The following is a 16,764-nucleotide window of genomic DNA, read 5'->3' as shown; positions in this document are numbered from 1 at the left end:
AAAAAAAAAGAGTATTTACAGTGAATTTCAGAAAATGGAAATGGTAAAAGTTTTGATGGATGTTTATCATAGGAATTATTCTGTCTGACACAACAGAAAGATTATTATTCTCAATGCGCTTAACATTCAAATATTCAAAATGACCGTCAGTCATCAGTGACAATTAYAAAATTCTGATAGCCATTACATCAGTGTTGTTTCTCAGGAACATCCTGTTAATCTACTAATTTGGCAAAGACTGAATTCACTAAAGAAGACACTTTCTCTTAGTGCAGGAATGAGCAGTTAATATGTTATTTTGGCCAGGCATTTACTTGTTCAGTCCTGGCAAGAGTCTTTCTAGTAGCTCCATCTGTGAACACAGATGTGGGAAACAGACATGAGGTTTTTTTTTTTCCACTGCAGAGTATTTAATACAGAACTAAGCTAAAAAAGACCAGAGGGAAGAACTAAAATTAACTGTAAAATACATTTTAAATAGTCCATTATAAGTTTGAGCTAGCTTTAAAGAATGGCTAGAGCTTCAAAAAATGGACAGTATTCACTGTTATATGGTCTTGTGAAAGTGATGCATTTTACAGGAATGAAAAATATCTGGAAACTTTGCAGTATTTGGTATTGCATAATAAACTATACCCAAATTTGAGACCAAATTTTTKGGGAAAATTCAATATAACATAAACCTGCAGCTTTCACATTTCCTTTTTACTGTCACACAGTTCATTCAGCAAACAGAATCAACACTTAGGATTGCACTGATTTGCAAATTTTTGCAAATATTAAAACAAACAAAAAAGAAATAAAAAGGAAAATCAGGTTTAGTTCCTTTTAGTTAATCAGCACCCTACAATATTAGAAGGTTTTAAAGTTGTGGCATTTGTCAGTTTTCTTAATGAAGGAATAGACATCAGCTGAGTCTTGTCAGGSTGTCTTTCCATTGTTGTAGAAGAGGTGATGAGGGGGGGTGAGAGAGTGCAGGGAACACATGGACTTTCACAATAATGTTGCTATTTAAAAACAACAGTTTTCTTTTAAGTACACAAGTTGTGTATTCCGAAGTGAGAAGTTGCATACCAGAAAAATCAAAGAATCGCTGTAATTCCTCATTATGGGCTTCTCGTGCYATTGATATGACTTCAGGTACCTGATTAATGGACACAGGAATGCCAGATAAGGTTAAAGATTAAGGAAGTTTCATGGTCTTCCTGGACCAGCAACTGAAAGTGAGATGAAATATTTCAATACAACAGAAGCAATAGCTGCATGTGTTTATAGACTACTATCAAATTTGCAGCCATTAGAAAGAGCCATTAGTGAGAGTTGTCTTGGCTGGTCAGGGTGTAAAAAAGTGTTGCGGTTTGGAATGCTGGCTAAAAGCTAGGCACTCATAATACTTGCTTATTCGCTCTCCCCCACCACCACACCGGGTAGAGAAGAGCGAAGGGGGGAAAAACTAACAAAAGAGGTGGGGGGGCCAAAAAGATGGCACCTGTGAGAAGCTTCCAGAAGCTTCCACCATGTCCAGCAGAACCAATTGCTGTTAGCTCTGAGGATGATAGACATGCCACTGACCAAACCTGGGCCAATTAAAGATAGTAGTTAAGCCTCTGTGAAAACATATTTAAGAAGAAATCAAAACAAAGAGCACACAGAGTAGTTTTGCCAGTGGAGGAGACTGAGAAATATGTAAAAGATGCAAACACCAATGTCAGTGCAGGAGGGGGAGGAGCTGCTCCAGGCGCCGGAGCTGGGATTCCTTTGCAGGCCGTGGTGACGAGCATGGTGAAGCAGGCTGTCCCCCTGCAGCCCACAGTGACCATGGTGGAGCAGGCTGTCCCCCTGCAGTCCATGAAGTCCACAGAAGGTGCAGGAGCCACCCGCAGCCCGTGGAGGAGGGAGGTCCCCACGCCAGAGCGGGCAGACACGGGAAGCAAGCTATATCCAGCAGGAGACCCATGGAGAGAGAGGCCTTGCTCCCAAAATAAAACAACCTAATCTTCTAACTGTACCCGGTAGATAAGAGAGCCCACGGTGCAGCAGTTTGGGCACGACTGTCTRCCCGTAAGGAGACTCACGCTGCAGCAGATGTGTGTGGCCTGCTGCTCGTGAGAGTAAAGCCACGCCGGAAAAGTTCATAAAAAACTGTCTCCCGTGGGAGRGACCCCACGGCAACGCAAAAAAAAAAATCTTCTCCCTCAGCTGTCACAGAGGATCCGGTGATAAACTGACCAACCCCACACCCTGTTTCGTTCCTGCTACTTTGTTGTATGTAAAAAGGCGGGAAAGAGTGGGGAGAAGATCAGTGTCTTTAAAAATTATAATTTATTTCTCATTCTCCTCCTCTAACTTTATTAGTAATAAATTCACTTAATTATTTAAGTTATACCTGTTTTATCCATTAAGTGTTTTCCTCCCAGTTCCTTATCTCAACTCATAAACCCTTTTATTAATTTTTTCCCCCCTTCGCTCTTCTCTACCCGGTGTGGTGGTGGGGGAGAGCGAATGAACAAGTATTATAAGTACCTAACTTTTAACCAGCATTCCAAACCACAACAATAACTAATTTTGTGTGTGCTGAGTGTAATGAATTTAAAARCAAACATTAAAAAAGTGCTTAATAATTATTTAGGTTTCTTACAAAAAAGAAAAGRTATCTAGTTGCTTAATGACTTTACAGATTTTTTTTCTTTTTCTATCTACAGATTAACTGGGAGCTTTGTACCAGACTTAATTGTGAGCATGAGCAATCAGATGTGGTTGCATCTTCAGACAGATGAAAGTGTGGGCTCAATTGGATTCAAGGTTAACTACAAAGGTAATGTTACATCATTGGAAGCAAATGTAATGGTGTACTAAAAATTAGACCAATATTATCACATTTTTCTTTCATATCAGTGGATGCATTCTGTTTACAATTCTGTCAGTTTTAAAAGGAGGAAAATGTAATGTGAATTGAGGGAAAAAAAAAAAAAAAAGAGTTGTTCTCTTAAAGGTCATATGTCACATGAAACTGCACACATTTGGTTAGATGTGTTGTTAGAGCAGTTCGGTTTTGGCATATAGCTTTACTCTTATTTTCTGTTATTTAATATTGACCACCATTAAAATGAAATAATGCTGTGATTATTTAAAGATAAATGAGAAAATAAATTAATACTTTCTACATTCTTTGGAAAATTAATACCTATCACAACTTAAAAAAGTCACTGCAAGTGAAGAATTTGAATTACTACTAAGTTTTGAGCCAAGACAAAGAAAAACCTAATAATGTTGTTCTTTATGTTCCTAAAGTGCATAATGCACAATATAAACCATCTGTTGGTATTTGATACTTCTGGAAGAACATACAGTTTTTGTAGAGAGTGAAGCCCAAAATCAAAAAAAGATGAAGTACAACATATATATATATGCAATTCTGTACTATTATAAAACTAGTTATATTTTTTATGTTACATTTAATATAGATGAATGTCTTTCTTACGAGAAATTTATTAATTTYATGGTTTATGTCCAGCACCCAAGGCAGATAATAGTAAGTATGATTATTCATCGGAAAAGGAGAGAAAAGAGGCAAAAGTTAAACCAGTGACTGTGTATTAGAAATGGTGCTGATGTTGCTGAACATGAGCCGATGGAGTGAATAAGCATATTGAGAATAAACCTGCACAATATGACTTGCTGGGTTTGTTCCTGTCCAGTTTTCCTGTAGCTGTCTGTGTATAGTAAGCTCCATACAAGTGCACTTGTGCACTCTTGATATTCAGATCTAGTGGACTAAGAGTCAAAGATTTTAGTGCTTTGTTGATGGTAATCATTAAGACCTAGGGTTTCCACATTAAAGCTGTTGAAAGGGGCAAGAGAATGATTAATACAAATAAGTTTAAAAATTTGCTAATACAGCAAAACTAGAACCATAATTGAGTGGGAAAAGATGAGTTTTAGATCTGAACTCTAGCTTGCAGAGCTCAAGTTGTTGATTCTTTTATTTACATGATTCTTTCCTGATAAAATTAATTTTACTTGCAACAATTGTAGTTTTCAGAAGGCAGAGGATTATTGTCTATTCTTATATGCTATGTCTTCTTTTATTCATGAGTTACATTTATTCTTAGAAGCTATAGTTCTGCAAGAATAAAATTAATTGAATATGAATAGGTAGAAGGGTACAGAAAGGGTGAACATTTACAACAACATCTCCATATAATCAACTTTGTGATTGCATGCCTAGATACTGAATCTATTTGTCTTTTGCCCTACAGTGCTACTTTACATTAGTTCATAAATAGAATTTGAATGAAGCAAGCACTCAATGGATAGGTTCTCTGCACTGGTGGTGGTGTGGGAGGATTGCCTTTTTTGGTTTTCCCCTTTTCTTTCGGGTTTATTTTGTGGGTTTATCCCCTGCCTCATCCCCGATCTAGAGTATAGGATATTTTTTTTTTATCTAAGTTCCCTTCACTTTGATCCCTGAAAAGATGTATGTGTTCATTAGACATCAGAAACTGCTCATAAAATGGAAAAAGTAGCACGGGTGAGTCAGGCTTGAAGGGATTGCTATTTCTGCTTTTAAAACTTTGTGTTTAAGTCCTTTCTGGTAATGATGGTAGGCTCTGGAAGCAGATGTGCAACTKGGTAGTATTTTGGATTAGCCGCTGTTCTGGAATTTAAGTGTTGGAATTTGTGAATTGGAAGTTGAGAGAAAGTCCAGTGAGGTAAACTGATTATTTGTGTTAGAACAATATTTTCAGGGCTTTGACATAGCTCTGAATGATACACGAGAATCAAAAAATTGCAAAGAATTTTCTCTTTTTTGAGAATATTCAGAAATTCTTAAGAGAATGATGATTTCTAGAAGTCAGGGCCAAAGGACATTTCAGTTGAAGTTGTTTCATGGATTCTTTCGAATATATGCCTGAATTGCTTGTGCATCTCTTTACTAGATCATATGTATTCCTTTAACTTGACCCCTTCCAAATCACAAATTCCACTTAGACCCCTAACTAAGGGGTATTTTTTTTTTTTTATACATGTATTTATTATATGTTTAGGTCTTGTAAGTTTCTGCTTACATAAAGGGTGCAATTCTGTTGGCATTTTACATTAGCAGTTTGATGTTTGAACTGAATCTTCTGATCATTCCCACTGCCCTTGTTTTAGTTTTCATCATGGAGCAATCTTGAAAGGCCCAAATTACTTATTTGAGGTAACTCATAAGATGCAATTGAATAGCATCAGGAATAGCATTTCTTCTGTGCTCCAGCTGCTAATGGGCATTTCTCAGGAACTTGTGAAGCTTTTCCAAAGTAAAACCATTGAAACACAATGAAATGCATATAGATARTATGTGCACTGTATCTTTTATTGTTTCACTTTGTAGATATGCTTATGTTTGAGTTAATTACTTGCTATTGTTCTTKATAACAGTGCTTAATAACAGCTAAAATCCTTTATTACTGCTAGAAGATTTTAATGCCTAAATATCCGCTTCTGCGCTTCTCAGAGTCAACTATCTAGAGGTAGCAGAGAAATGCATGCCTCATCCCATCAAAATTCATAAAAACACTTCAATCTAAGTGACATTTGCGTCTGATTCTGTGGGGCATTTTTAAGATTATAGATTTTTCTAAGATCTGCATGGAATATGACAGGAGGAACAAGAGATTATGGGATATCATCACCTAGTGCCCTTTACCCATTGTCCCCTGAAATGGTATACTTGCTCAAAGTGCAAGAAAGAAGGTCAGCTCCCTTCTGACTGGGATAGAACTGGATATGCCACATCATATTTTGCAAAAGACAAATTAGACAAATAGAAATAGACAAATAAATTTTTAAATAGATTTGCATTTATCAGTTTTTAACTGAGTAATTCTTTTAAATGGATATTATTACAGGAACTAAGAGTTGATCGTGTTATGTATTTGCCATTTGAGAGAATCTAGTAAATTTTTGTGAAATAATAAAAATCTTTGTCTACTTGTAAGTTAAGGTGCTTCATATGGGGTTATTTTATGGTTTTAATTGTGAGATACCATTATGAATATTTACATATTAAAATAGATTAAAATATTTGTGAGACGATGTTAAAGTAAATAAATTTTTGCTGTTGTTGTTTTGAAATACCTTTGCCAGTATCCCATAAAATAAAACTACKTTAAAAAGTAGAATAATGAATATCAGGATTGGGCAAGACACAAATACAAGCACTGCCTCACTACAAATATATTGTATCTGTATCTATCCACTCTAGTAGATACTGTTTAGGTTTTTTCCTGCTTCAAATGAATGTGTAGCATTATTAAGTAAAAATATGGAATATTTAGAAATCTGAAATTTTAGGTGAATTATTTTCACATCATAATTTTGGGGATTGTTTGAAAACCATAATCCTTTCTTTAGATATGAGATCAGACTTTGGTGCTTGTGTAATTACCAAGTAAAACAAATAAATAATGGATTATTTTCAGACTATGAAAAGGAACCACAAATTAATAGCTTTAACTACTGACATGTTGCATGAATACTTAGGATCATGCAATATTTCAGGAAATAGTTCCATATTGTCACAATAGCACTTCTATTCTCAAAGTCATGGTGAAGTGGAAAAATGTATCTAAACAATAGTAGAGAAGCGATCTACAACATTCCAGCACTGGAGCTGAATGGTCTTTATCTATAATTGAGTAAAAACAGCTGTACAAAATATGAGACAAACAAAATCATAGCAGAGCCTTCCAAGAAAGACACTTTTGTGAGATAATATTTTGAAGAACTGTGAATTTACTTTGATTCGCAAAAAAGTTTGCRAATGTAGCAATGGAATATTACAGTTCATGGAAAATTATGCATGAGAATTTTAAGTGCAAGAGATTTCATATACACTTGTTTCCTTTTGTTGCTGTGGACATATATGAACAATTAAATACAATATATTCCTTACACACTTTTTCAGCATAAACTGTATAGATAGAATTCGTGGAAATAATGAATAATGTAAATAATCATGGTGTAGACTAATAGGAAAGATTGCTTTAGAGAATGAAATCAGTAGTGTTAACATAGTACAAAACAATTCTCTTATCAGTATCACCTTGGAAAGCTGAACTTCTGTTTAGGACAGATTTGAGCCTTCTGAAACAGAGAAAACTAASCTCAGGGTAGTCTAGTTCAGTTGGGTCCTGATATCACATTCTCAATTTCTGTGCTGTGGCCAAATCTGAGGGAAATTTTTTTGGTGTTTTTTATCTGTTTTATCTTTTTCTCTTCATTGAAACCTCTTRTAGTTCCGGAGAACATACTGATTTCAGGGGGACCTTCTATGTTCTCCTACTTTGTCTCCCATCAGGACAAAATCTGTTTATTATGTCAGACATACTCCATTCTAATTACAGAAAAAAAGTAATTTGAAGAAGATTACATTAACTGGAGTGCAATGATGGATTGAAGAAGAGGATTATTTAAGATGCCGAGCTAGATATCAGTGTAGGTAAAAAGTGAATTTGAAACAAAGTAGACTTGCATATTCAATATTTCACATTGATTGATCTAATTTTAGGATATGGGATTTACACTAATACCCAGAATTTCATAAGATTTCTTTTTGCTTAAAGCATGATGTTCACCTTGCCTCAGCCACTATGGTTTGTGTTCCTGGGTACTTGGGATACTTATGCAGCCTGGAGTAGCCATCTGGAGTTTGTCATCTGCATTTCATCCTATTTTCCTAGCAGTAAGCTCTGGGTTTCAGACACTTCTGAGGTTTTTTGTCACACATGGCACAGATATATTTTTCCATGACTAACTGCCCAATAGCCATTGCTTTTCTATTGGTGACAGAAAACTGAGTTATCTGAATTAAGTAGGTAGTTTAATTCATTGTTAGTCCCTTCACTATGTCTGAAACATGAATTTCAGAGATGAAAAATAAGATTTATTTACCATAACACAGACTTCAGGAAGATCTCATCTTGACAAACTGTTAGAGTASCTTATCTATGAAACATATGCCTTCATGTTCATTCTACCAAGAAAAAATATAGCTTTAATTCTCATGGTTCAAAAAGAAAACCACCTCAGTGAGTTTGTGGACAGTTTCATTGTGTAGTTTTGGGTTTCACAAGACACTGATGTGTTTCTTTAGTCAAATACTGTGTAATCCCCTTTTCATGAGAAAAGGGGAAATGAAGCTTTTCTGCTTTCTGCATGTCAAAATCCGGAATGAAATCTATGACGCATTCCTGCTTTCTGAACTGTTCCATTTTATGAATTTTAGTATATTCAAAATAATTTCTGTTTCAGACATCTCTTGAACATATTGMATATCCATTTCAGAAACTTGGGCACTTTGTCTTGTTTACTTAATGCCAAGATGGTAATTGGTATTGTATTTTACTCTTATGTTTTTACTGGTTTATTTGCCACAACTCACTACTGAGTTTTTCTGACCCTACTCAGTCAGTATTATCCAGTTACTTAAATCTAATTTTCAAACTCTGTATTCAGCATAAAATTTTCTGTTTTCAATCCCTAGATTGTAGGGATATGAAAACATTTGCACAGAGGCATAAAAAAAGATTCATTTAACTGGATACAACATAACGAAAAGAGGGCAAGCAATGATGATATAGTGATAATTCTACAAAATGTTTCTTACTCCCTAGCAGTTTGTGACACAGACTTCCTAAAGCTAATGTATTTAGAACAAGCAAAACTTGACTGATTTTTCTTCCATGATTTGATCTGTTTTTCCTCTCTAGCCCACATATACTTTTAGTATTCTAAATAWTCTATGGCAAGGAAATTTCAGTGAAGAAGTATTTCCTTTTGTTCACTAGTAGTTCTACTAGGTTCATCTGATGCCTTTGCATTTTTTTTTCCTAGAATATATAATGCATTTAGTCTTTCATTTTTACTGCTTGCTCAGTTTTTCAGGCCCGGTATTTCTTCACTGGTAATTGTCCTCATTACTGTTTTGTGTAAGCTATCATCAACAAGCTTTGTCATTTCACTGTCTTGTTTTCCATCTACTAGTACATTGTCAAACAATAACTTTAACTACCCTGACATCTGCTGGACAAGCAACATGGCAAAGCACAAACAGCCCAGGAWGATCCTGGAAAACAYTGATGGCAACTTTCTGACATGRGTACTGGAGGACCCCACAAGGAATGGTGTACTGCTTGACTTCATGCTAACAAACTGGGAAGGCCTTTTTGGAGATGGAAGTTGGGGGCAGCCTTGGCTGTAGTGACTATGAGGTTGTGAAGTCTGCTATTGGGCGAGGAGGAAGCAGGGCAGCAGTTAAAAATATAACCGTTGACTTCAGGAGAGATGAATTCAGTCTTTTCAGGTATGTTCTTGGAAAAATCCCATGGAAAATGACCCCACAGGGGATGGGGTCCAAGAGTGTTGGTTGATATTCAAGGATCACTTCCAACCCTGCACAAGTGTGATGCATCCTAAAAAAAAAAAAAAGAAATCTGACAGAGGGGACCAGAGACGTGTGTGGATAAATAAAGAATTCCTGTCATTACTCAGGCATAAGAAGGAAATACACAGGAGATGAAAGTAGGGATGGAAGCAACCACTTGGAATGAATATAGAGAGATTGTCAGAGTAAGTAGAAATAAGAYGAAAAAAGCAAAGGTCCATCTGGAATTCAATCTGATCAAGGATGTTAAAGCCAAAGAGAAGGACTTGTTAAATACATCAATAACAGAATAAAAATGAAAGGATAATGTGGGCCCATTAGTAAAAGGAGGGGGGACCTCAGTAATGAGGGTGAAGAGAAGGCAGAGTTCTCAGATACCTTCTTTGTATCGGTCTTCACTGACATGGTCATCCCTAGTGGTGGTGACACAAACCAGGTTAAAGGAGTCTTGGAAGAAGAACTTTTCCTTGGTGAAGGAGGATTGGGTTAGACAACACTGGAGCAAATCTGACACCCACAAATCCTTGGACTCTGGCAGGATGCATCCACGAGTGCTGAGAATGTTTCTGGACACCATAGCGACGTCACTCACGGTCATCTCTGCAAGGTCGTGGTGATCAGGAGAGATGCCTGGGGACTGGAAAAAAGCAAATTTCACTCTGGTCTTTGAAAAGGGCAAGAAAGAGGACACAGGGAACTACTGACCAGTCAGCCTCACTTCAGTCCCTGGAAAGGTGATGGAGCACCTCACGCTGGAGGCCATCTCTATCCATACTGATGTCAAGAAGTATTAGATTAGAAATATTCRGTATGGATTCACTGAAGGTAAATCAAGCTTGACCAAACAGATTGCCTTCTATAATGGAACAACTACCRGGATTGGTGAATGGAGTGCAGTGGATATTGTGTACCTTGATTTCAGCAAGGCTTTTGACATTGTCTCTCAAAATCCTCATGGACAAAATCAGAAAGTATTTACTGGATGAGGGGGCAGTGAGGTGGATTGAGAAATGGTTGAATGGCAGAACCCAGAAGGCCATCATCAGTGACACAAGGTCTAGTTGAAGGCTTGTCACTAGTGGCGTCCTTCAATGTTCCATACTGGGCTCAGTATTAACTTATTCATCCATGACTTGGATGAAGGGGCAGATGCCTTCTCAGCAGGTTCACTGATGACACAAAGCTGGGAGGAGTGGCCAATACCCCAGAGTGCTGTGAGCCCTGCAGAATGACCTTGACAGGCTGGGGAGACGGGCAGAGAAGAGCTATCAACAAAGGCAAGAAATTCAACAAAGGCACTTGCAGGATCCTGCACTTGGGGAAGAAAAACCCCATGGGCTGAATCAGATGGGGGGCTGAGCTGCTGGAAAACAGCTCTGTGGGAAGGACCTGGGGGGTCCTGGTGGAAATCAAACTGTACAGGACCCCAACAGTGCCCTTATGACCAAGAAGGATGGCCCTAGTGAGGCACATCTGGAGTGCAGGGCCCAGTTTGGGGCTCCTCAGGACAAAAGAGACATGGAGCTCGTGGAGTGGGTCCAATGGAGGGCAAAATGATGATTGAGGGACTGGAGCATCTCCTTTAGAGAATAGGCAGAAGGAATTGGGTCTGTTCAGTCTTGAGAAGAGATGTTGGAGAGGGGATTTTATCAATGTCTTTCAGTATCTAAAGGGAAGGTGTCAAGAGCATGGACCCAGGCTTATCTTGGTAGTGCCAAGCAGTAGGACAAGAGGCAATGGGCAGGAACTGATGCACAGGAGGTGCCATCTGTATGTGAGGAAGAACTTGTTCACTGTGCACTGACCATGCACTGGAACAGATTGTCCATAGAGATTTTGGAGTCTCCTCACTGTAGATATTCAAAAGCCATCTGGACACAATCCTCTGCAATGTGCTCTGGGATGACCCGGCTTGAGCAGGGAGGTTAGACCAGAGGACCCACTGTGCTCACATCCATTCTACCCATTCTGTGATTCTGTGATTCTGTGGTTGATTCTGTGATTCTGTGAAAGAGATTAGATACTGGAGAAATCCATTAATGACTTCTCTCCTCTGACAGAACTGACCATTTTCTTTTACTGTCAACTAGYTATATTTTAAGCAAACATGCAGAAAAAGCCTGTCACTTTATGAAAGAGTTCCTAATCTCTGTAAGAACCTTCCATTTGCGCTTCCTCAAATGCCCTTTTAGAACTGCAAATAGCATACCTAAACTAGGTTTCTCTCATCTCTGTGCCAGCTAATCTTGCTGGAAAGTATTGGTAGACTTATAATGCAGGACTTTGCTTTAAAAAAGCCATGCTGCTTTGTGGATGTCATTTTTATCCATGTGTTAGCTGTTTTTCTGCTTAATTATAATTTCTACAGTCTTGTTACATCTCTGGCTTACGTCTCTGTACTTTTCAGATGTGCTTTGGAACTCTTTCTGAAAATAGAAATTGTATTTGCATCTCTGTCCTACAGTACTAAAATCACCTTACGAAATTGGACATTTCTTAAGCTTTTCAACCTGCACTTTGAGTCACAACCCAAGTTCTTTTCATAGAATCATAAGTCCAGAAGAATTACTTAGGTTCTCTGCTATTGCTTTATGGCACCTAGGCAAACTGGAAATTTATGTTCTTTCTGATGGAGTACCTATGTTTTTTGATTATTAGGAGTTGGTAGTTTTTGGGGCTTATGAGAGGGTGCTTTACAAATGATCATGTCTTGTTCCTGGAAACAAAGTTCTTCCAAAATTTTGATGCATAACATGAAAGCAGGAGAGGATTTTTTTTTAGTGGTTGGGTTTTTTTTTGGTTGTTGCTCTTTTTTACTTGTTTGTTTGTTTGTTTGTTTTTTTTGTTGTTGTTTTTGTTGTTATTAGCTCTTAATTACTAATTTATTCTAGCAGGTTTTTTGACATTTCAATCTTTGATAGTTCATCTTCATTATAAGAAAAGTTTGTGTTATTTACTGCAGAAATAAGAAATTTCCTATCCTTCTCAAGATGCAAGTTTTGAATTTGAGTTTGAATAAAAACTCTGCTGCTGCTCTACTAACCATTTTCTACCCTCTGTCAAGAGACCGCAATTTGTTTGTGTACATGTGTATGTAAATGCACACATACAGTCCAACAAATAGATGTTGCTTTGTAATTTATAAATATTCAAAATTATATACTTAATATAATTTATAGGCACAAATATAAATTAATATTGCATAAGATTTGGTATTTCATGGCATCTTAAATGTTATTTGTGAGTACTTAAAAGCCTATGCATGTTACATTCTAGTGAAGGTCTTAAAAATGTCCTATAGTAGGGGGTTACTAAATTATATAATTGTATGCAGCCCCTGGAATTTAGCTTTTCACTAAATTTTTACCAGTATTTCTTGTAACTGTAATCTTTCAAATCCAATACCTTGGTCTCAGGTCATTTTAAATTAAAAATAAGCTGTGTCTCTAAAAGTGGTTACATCAGAATGTCTCTGAGTGTGGGGTTTTTTGTTTTCTTTTAAAATAATTTCTGGAAAGTATGTATTTTTGGTCTTGAGAAACCTTCACTTTTCTGTTAACTTTCCCAAACTGATGAAAAAAAAATCTTCAGTCTAAAACTAAGTTCATAGAAAATGAAATTTTATGCTTTTTCTCCATTTCTCTCTCTATTTCCCCAAAATATTTATTTGCTGGTACTTATTGCTTCTTTTTGAATATTGATTTTGAAATCTACTTTGGCTGTTGAGCTAGATGATCTCAGGTTGGACTAGGCCATCTCCAGAGGTTTCTTTCTACCCAAAAGAAGGTAGATATGTTTCTACCCAAACTCTTCTGATTCTCCACATGTTAATGTTGTTTAACACTATATTCTCCCAAGCTGATTTAAAAAAATGCAGTTATTTGTCTTCAACAGCTCAATTTAATATTCATAATTCTACTTATTTGTTTTGTTTGGTTAAAAGGAAGGTAATTATTTCCATGGCATATGACTTAYCCTTTTCCAAAGCTCCCCTCTTATCAGTGAAGAAATGCTCAGACAAGTTGTTATTTGAAGGTGACTCCCATGACTTTTAATTTTGTTCAATAAAACTGTAGGTCATTCTTTCTGCTTTACAATATTTAATTAAAAGCATTTAGCTATCCAACCTTTTGTGATAGTGTTATCCAKAAAGAAGAGCGGAAGGATTTTCACTGCTCTGACCTTGGTCTGCTGGGCAATATGGATACATTACATGTAGAAAGGTCATATTTTGCTATGTCCCTAAGTATTAGCTACTGCTTAAATCAGGACACTGTGCTAAATTGCTGTTACTCTGTATTTCAGKTTGTATTTAACTGCAATCTGTTTTGCTGTCTTATGCATTAAGCATATAAGTTACAAGAGCCTCACTGTTCGTCTTGGATTTGGGAGTAAAAAATATATTCAAAACTGCTTGTTTAAGTTAAAATATTCTTACAAGCATTTTTGAACTTTATCTCTGTAACTGGAAGTAAAAACAAATATACAAATAATATAGAAAATCAGGCTATTGGAAAATTCTCCTGAGTAAAGGGTAGAATTTGAAAGCCCAGCATGATACAATAGCAGTTAGGATATCTGGACCTGAAGAGCTCRAGAAAGTGTCATGAATACAGAGTTCTGTGTCCATACTTAACATCTTTTTTTTCTCTGAGTGAATCTACCTCATTATTTACAGTACATAATCTTTGTGTTCTCCACCAACTTGTGATTCCTGACTTGAAACCTGTCTCTTTCCTCCACACRTTTTACATCTCTGTTAATTTGCCATGCCTGATTACTCTGCTTTTACTACACTTGAACTTGAGTTGATGGAGGCCCCCCTCCTGGCTGCACTGCATCAATTTTCTTACAATGGTGAAGGTCTGTGTGGCAGTCTCTGGASACATCTTCTTTCAAAACATTAAGATACATTTCCTGCTACATCAGCCTGTGAAAGGGTTACAGAAGTAAGATTTCCATCTGTTTGTTTACTACAGTAACATCAAGGCATAGTGTTTGCCTAATTTCTTTATCTGCTGGCATTGCATAGAACTGAGGGCTGGAAATGTGTCTTATTTGTTTGGATGAAGAGTGAGGCTAGTTGTTTTGTTTTGTGTATTTCAGTATGTCAGATAGCTGCAAGCAGGTCAGYACTATATTTAAAATGTGTATGTATGTACTGAGGTTTTTCAAAATGTTTCCAGATGAAACACTCAAAAAAACAAGCATAACTGATTGAGATTTTGCACTTCTCTAACTTGGACTTCTGAGTTTTCCATGTTGCCAAGCATATGCCTGGAAAATATTATTTTTTTCCCTTCTTTTTTTTTCCAAGTCAATGATTAATTTCTGTGAGTGCTATTATGCTACAAAACAGCTACATCAGCAGGGCCTTTTCATAATATATTTTCATGTTCTCAGAAACTTCTATTAATTACGTATTTTGTCTTAGAGTAGACKGTATCTTACATTTATTGCTAGCTTTTTATTTCAGTTTGCTGTTGGTTGGCATTTGCTATAACATATTTCCAGAGAAAAGGCCCATAGGCTATAATGCTTTAGATTTGCCTGATTTGCAGTTAACCCCAGCAGGCAGCTAAATCACCGACGGCCACATGCTCGCTGTAGCAACAGGATGAGGGAGAGAATCAAAAGGGAAAAAGTGATAAAACTCATGGACTGAGATAGAGTTTAATATCAAAAGCTGCACATGCAGGCAAAACAAAGCAAGGCACTCATTTTCCATTTCCTATTATCAGGCATATATTTAGCTACTAYCCCAGGAAAGTGGGGCAACATTATGAACAATGTTTACTTTACAAATGTTTGCATTTAACAATGCAAAATCTGAAAGTCCCTKTGTTCCTCCTTCTCCCAGCTCCTACTGCTGTGCATGACATGAAATGGTGARGGCTATCCCTTGGGTGAGCTGGGAGGGATCAGCTGTCCCAGCTGTGTCCCCTCCTGCTTGTGCTACACCAGCCTCCTCACCTGTATGGTGGAGAGGAACAGCAGAGACCTTGACTCTGGGCAAGCACTGATCAGCAATAGGTAAAACACCAGTGTTTTATCAACACCATTTTCATGGCAAATCCAAAACATGGCACCATGAGCCTCTGTGAAGAAAACTAACCCTTGCCCAGCCAAAACTATTACACCAGCTTACTATATGGCCATACTTACTTCCAAAGATGGTGCAGATWGGTCACTAATCATTAAATTACCTTGCATTAAATTCATTAATTATGGACCGATGAGCCTGTACTTTCACTGTACTTTGTGTTATTGCCAACCTTTTGGTATGATTGAATCGCCATCATATTTTTCTGGTGCTGAAGCAACAGTTTATTAAAAGCTAGTTTATCACAGAGAACATTATGTGAATTTCTGCTTGATATGTTGTTTTGTTTTTTTTGTTTTTTTCCTTTTATAGTTTAATTAAAGTTTTTTAATTGAAAATCATAGAAAAGACTATACAAAGTTTATAAAAGGCTTATATATGCTGATAATTAATTTTGGTTATGTGATATATATATTGAACGTCCCCTTTCATCATTGTATTTAACATAAAAAAAATTGTTTACCTTGCTGTCATATTCTTATGGGAATTACATGTATAAAATAAAACACTGAGTACATGCATTTTAATTATTAAGGATGCACATGGAATAGAAATAAAACTTTGCTTTTTTTCAATTCAAAATCCATAATTATGTTAGGTTAGGGCTTATGCTTTCGAATTAGGCATTGCATTCTCTCCCAGAACAACTGCCAGAGGGTTGTGGGTTATTTTCTTCCTTTCCTTTCCCCTTTCTTTTAATCCTGTATGGCGTATTTCTATGCATAAAATATTTTATGACATATGAAAAATGCTAGAATAACACATTGTAGAACCCCACGGTGCAAATCTGTTATTAATGTGAGATGTATAATATGAGTTTGCATTCCTTAAAACTAAGGCAAAAATCCAATCTCTAATCTCAAGAGGATCTTTTTGTTTCTTTGTTGTCACATCAAAAAATAGACAATCATCTTTATCCCTGAATTCTAAATCTAGGCTTTTTGATTTTTTTTTTTCTTTTTAACAAAGAAAAAGAAGGGTGGCATCTGTCTTTGCCTTTAGTTTCAGCATTCTTTTGTTGTTGTTGCTTATTTAACCACTAGCAATAAGTGCAAAATGCTAAAAGATTCAATTTGATCAGAAAACAAAATATTGCCCTGACTGGCTGTCATGATCTGATTGTTAAAGGTTCTTAGAAATTCCTCTACCCAAATTAAGGTGCAAACGAGACCATATACCAGTCAATAGTATGGGTTTTATTTGATAGTAAATACGGGAGAGAGGGAGAGGG

At 36.6% G+C, this 16,764-nt stretch overlaps 1 protein-coding gene across 3 annotated transcripts in view; it reads left to right on the top strand.

Annotated features, from left to right (window-relative positions):
- Positions 1-16,764, top strand: part of CSMD3 (CUB and Sushi multiple domains 3) — a 575,335-nt gene that overhangs the window by 288,903 nt on the left and 269,668 nt on the right. For all 3 annotated transcript variants that reach the window (XM_057367689.1, XM_057367683.1, XM_057367675.1), the window contains one exon: positions 2,703-2,815. In XM_057367689.1, coding sequence (XP_057223672.1) covers positions 2,703-2,815 — 113 coding nt within the window. The remainder of the gene's footprint in view (positions 1-2,702; positions 2,816-16,764) is intronic.

The sequence above is a fragment of the Malurus melanocephalus genome, unplaced genomic scaffold (assembly GCF_030028575.1).
Source record: "Malurus melanocephalus ecotype Western Australia unplaced genomic scaffold, MMel_1.1 scaffold_3, whole genome shotgun sequence".
In the NCBI taxonomy this organism is placed as follows: Eukaryota; Metazoa; Chordata; class Aves; order Passeriformes; family Maluridae; genus Malurus; species Malurus melanocephalus.
The sequence above is the reverse complement of the archived record's forward strand: the minus strand, read 5'-3'. Positions and strand labels throughout refer to the sequence as shown.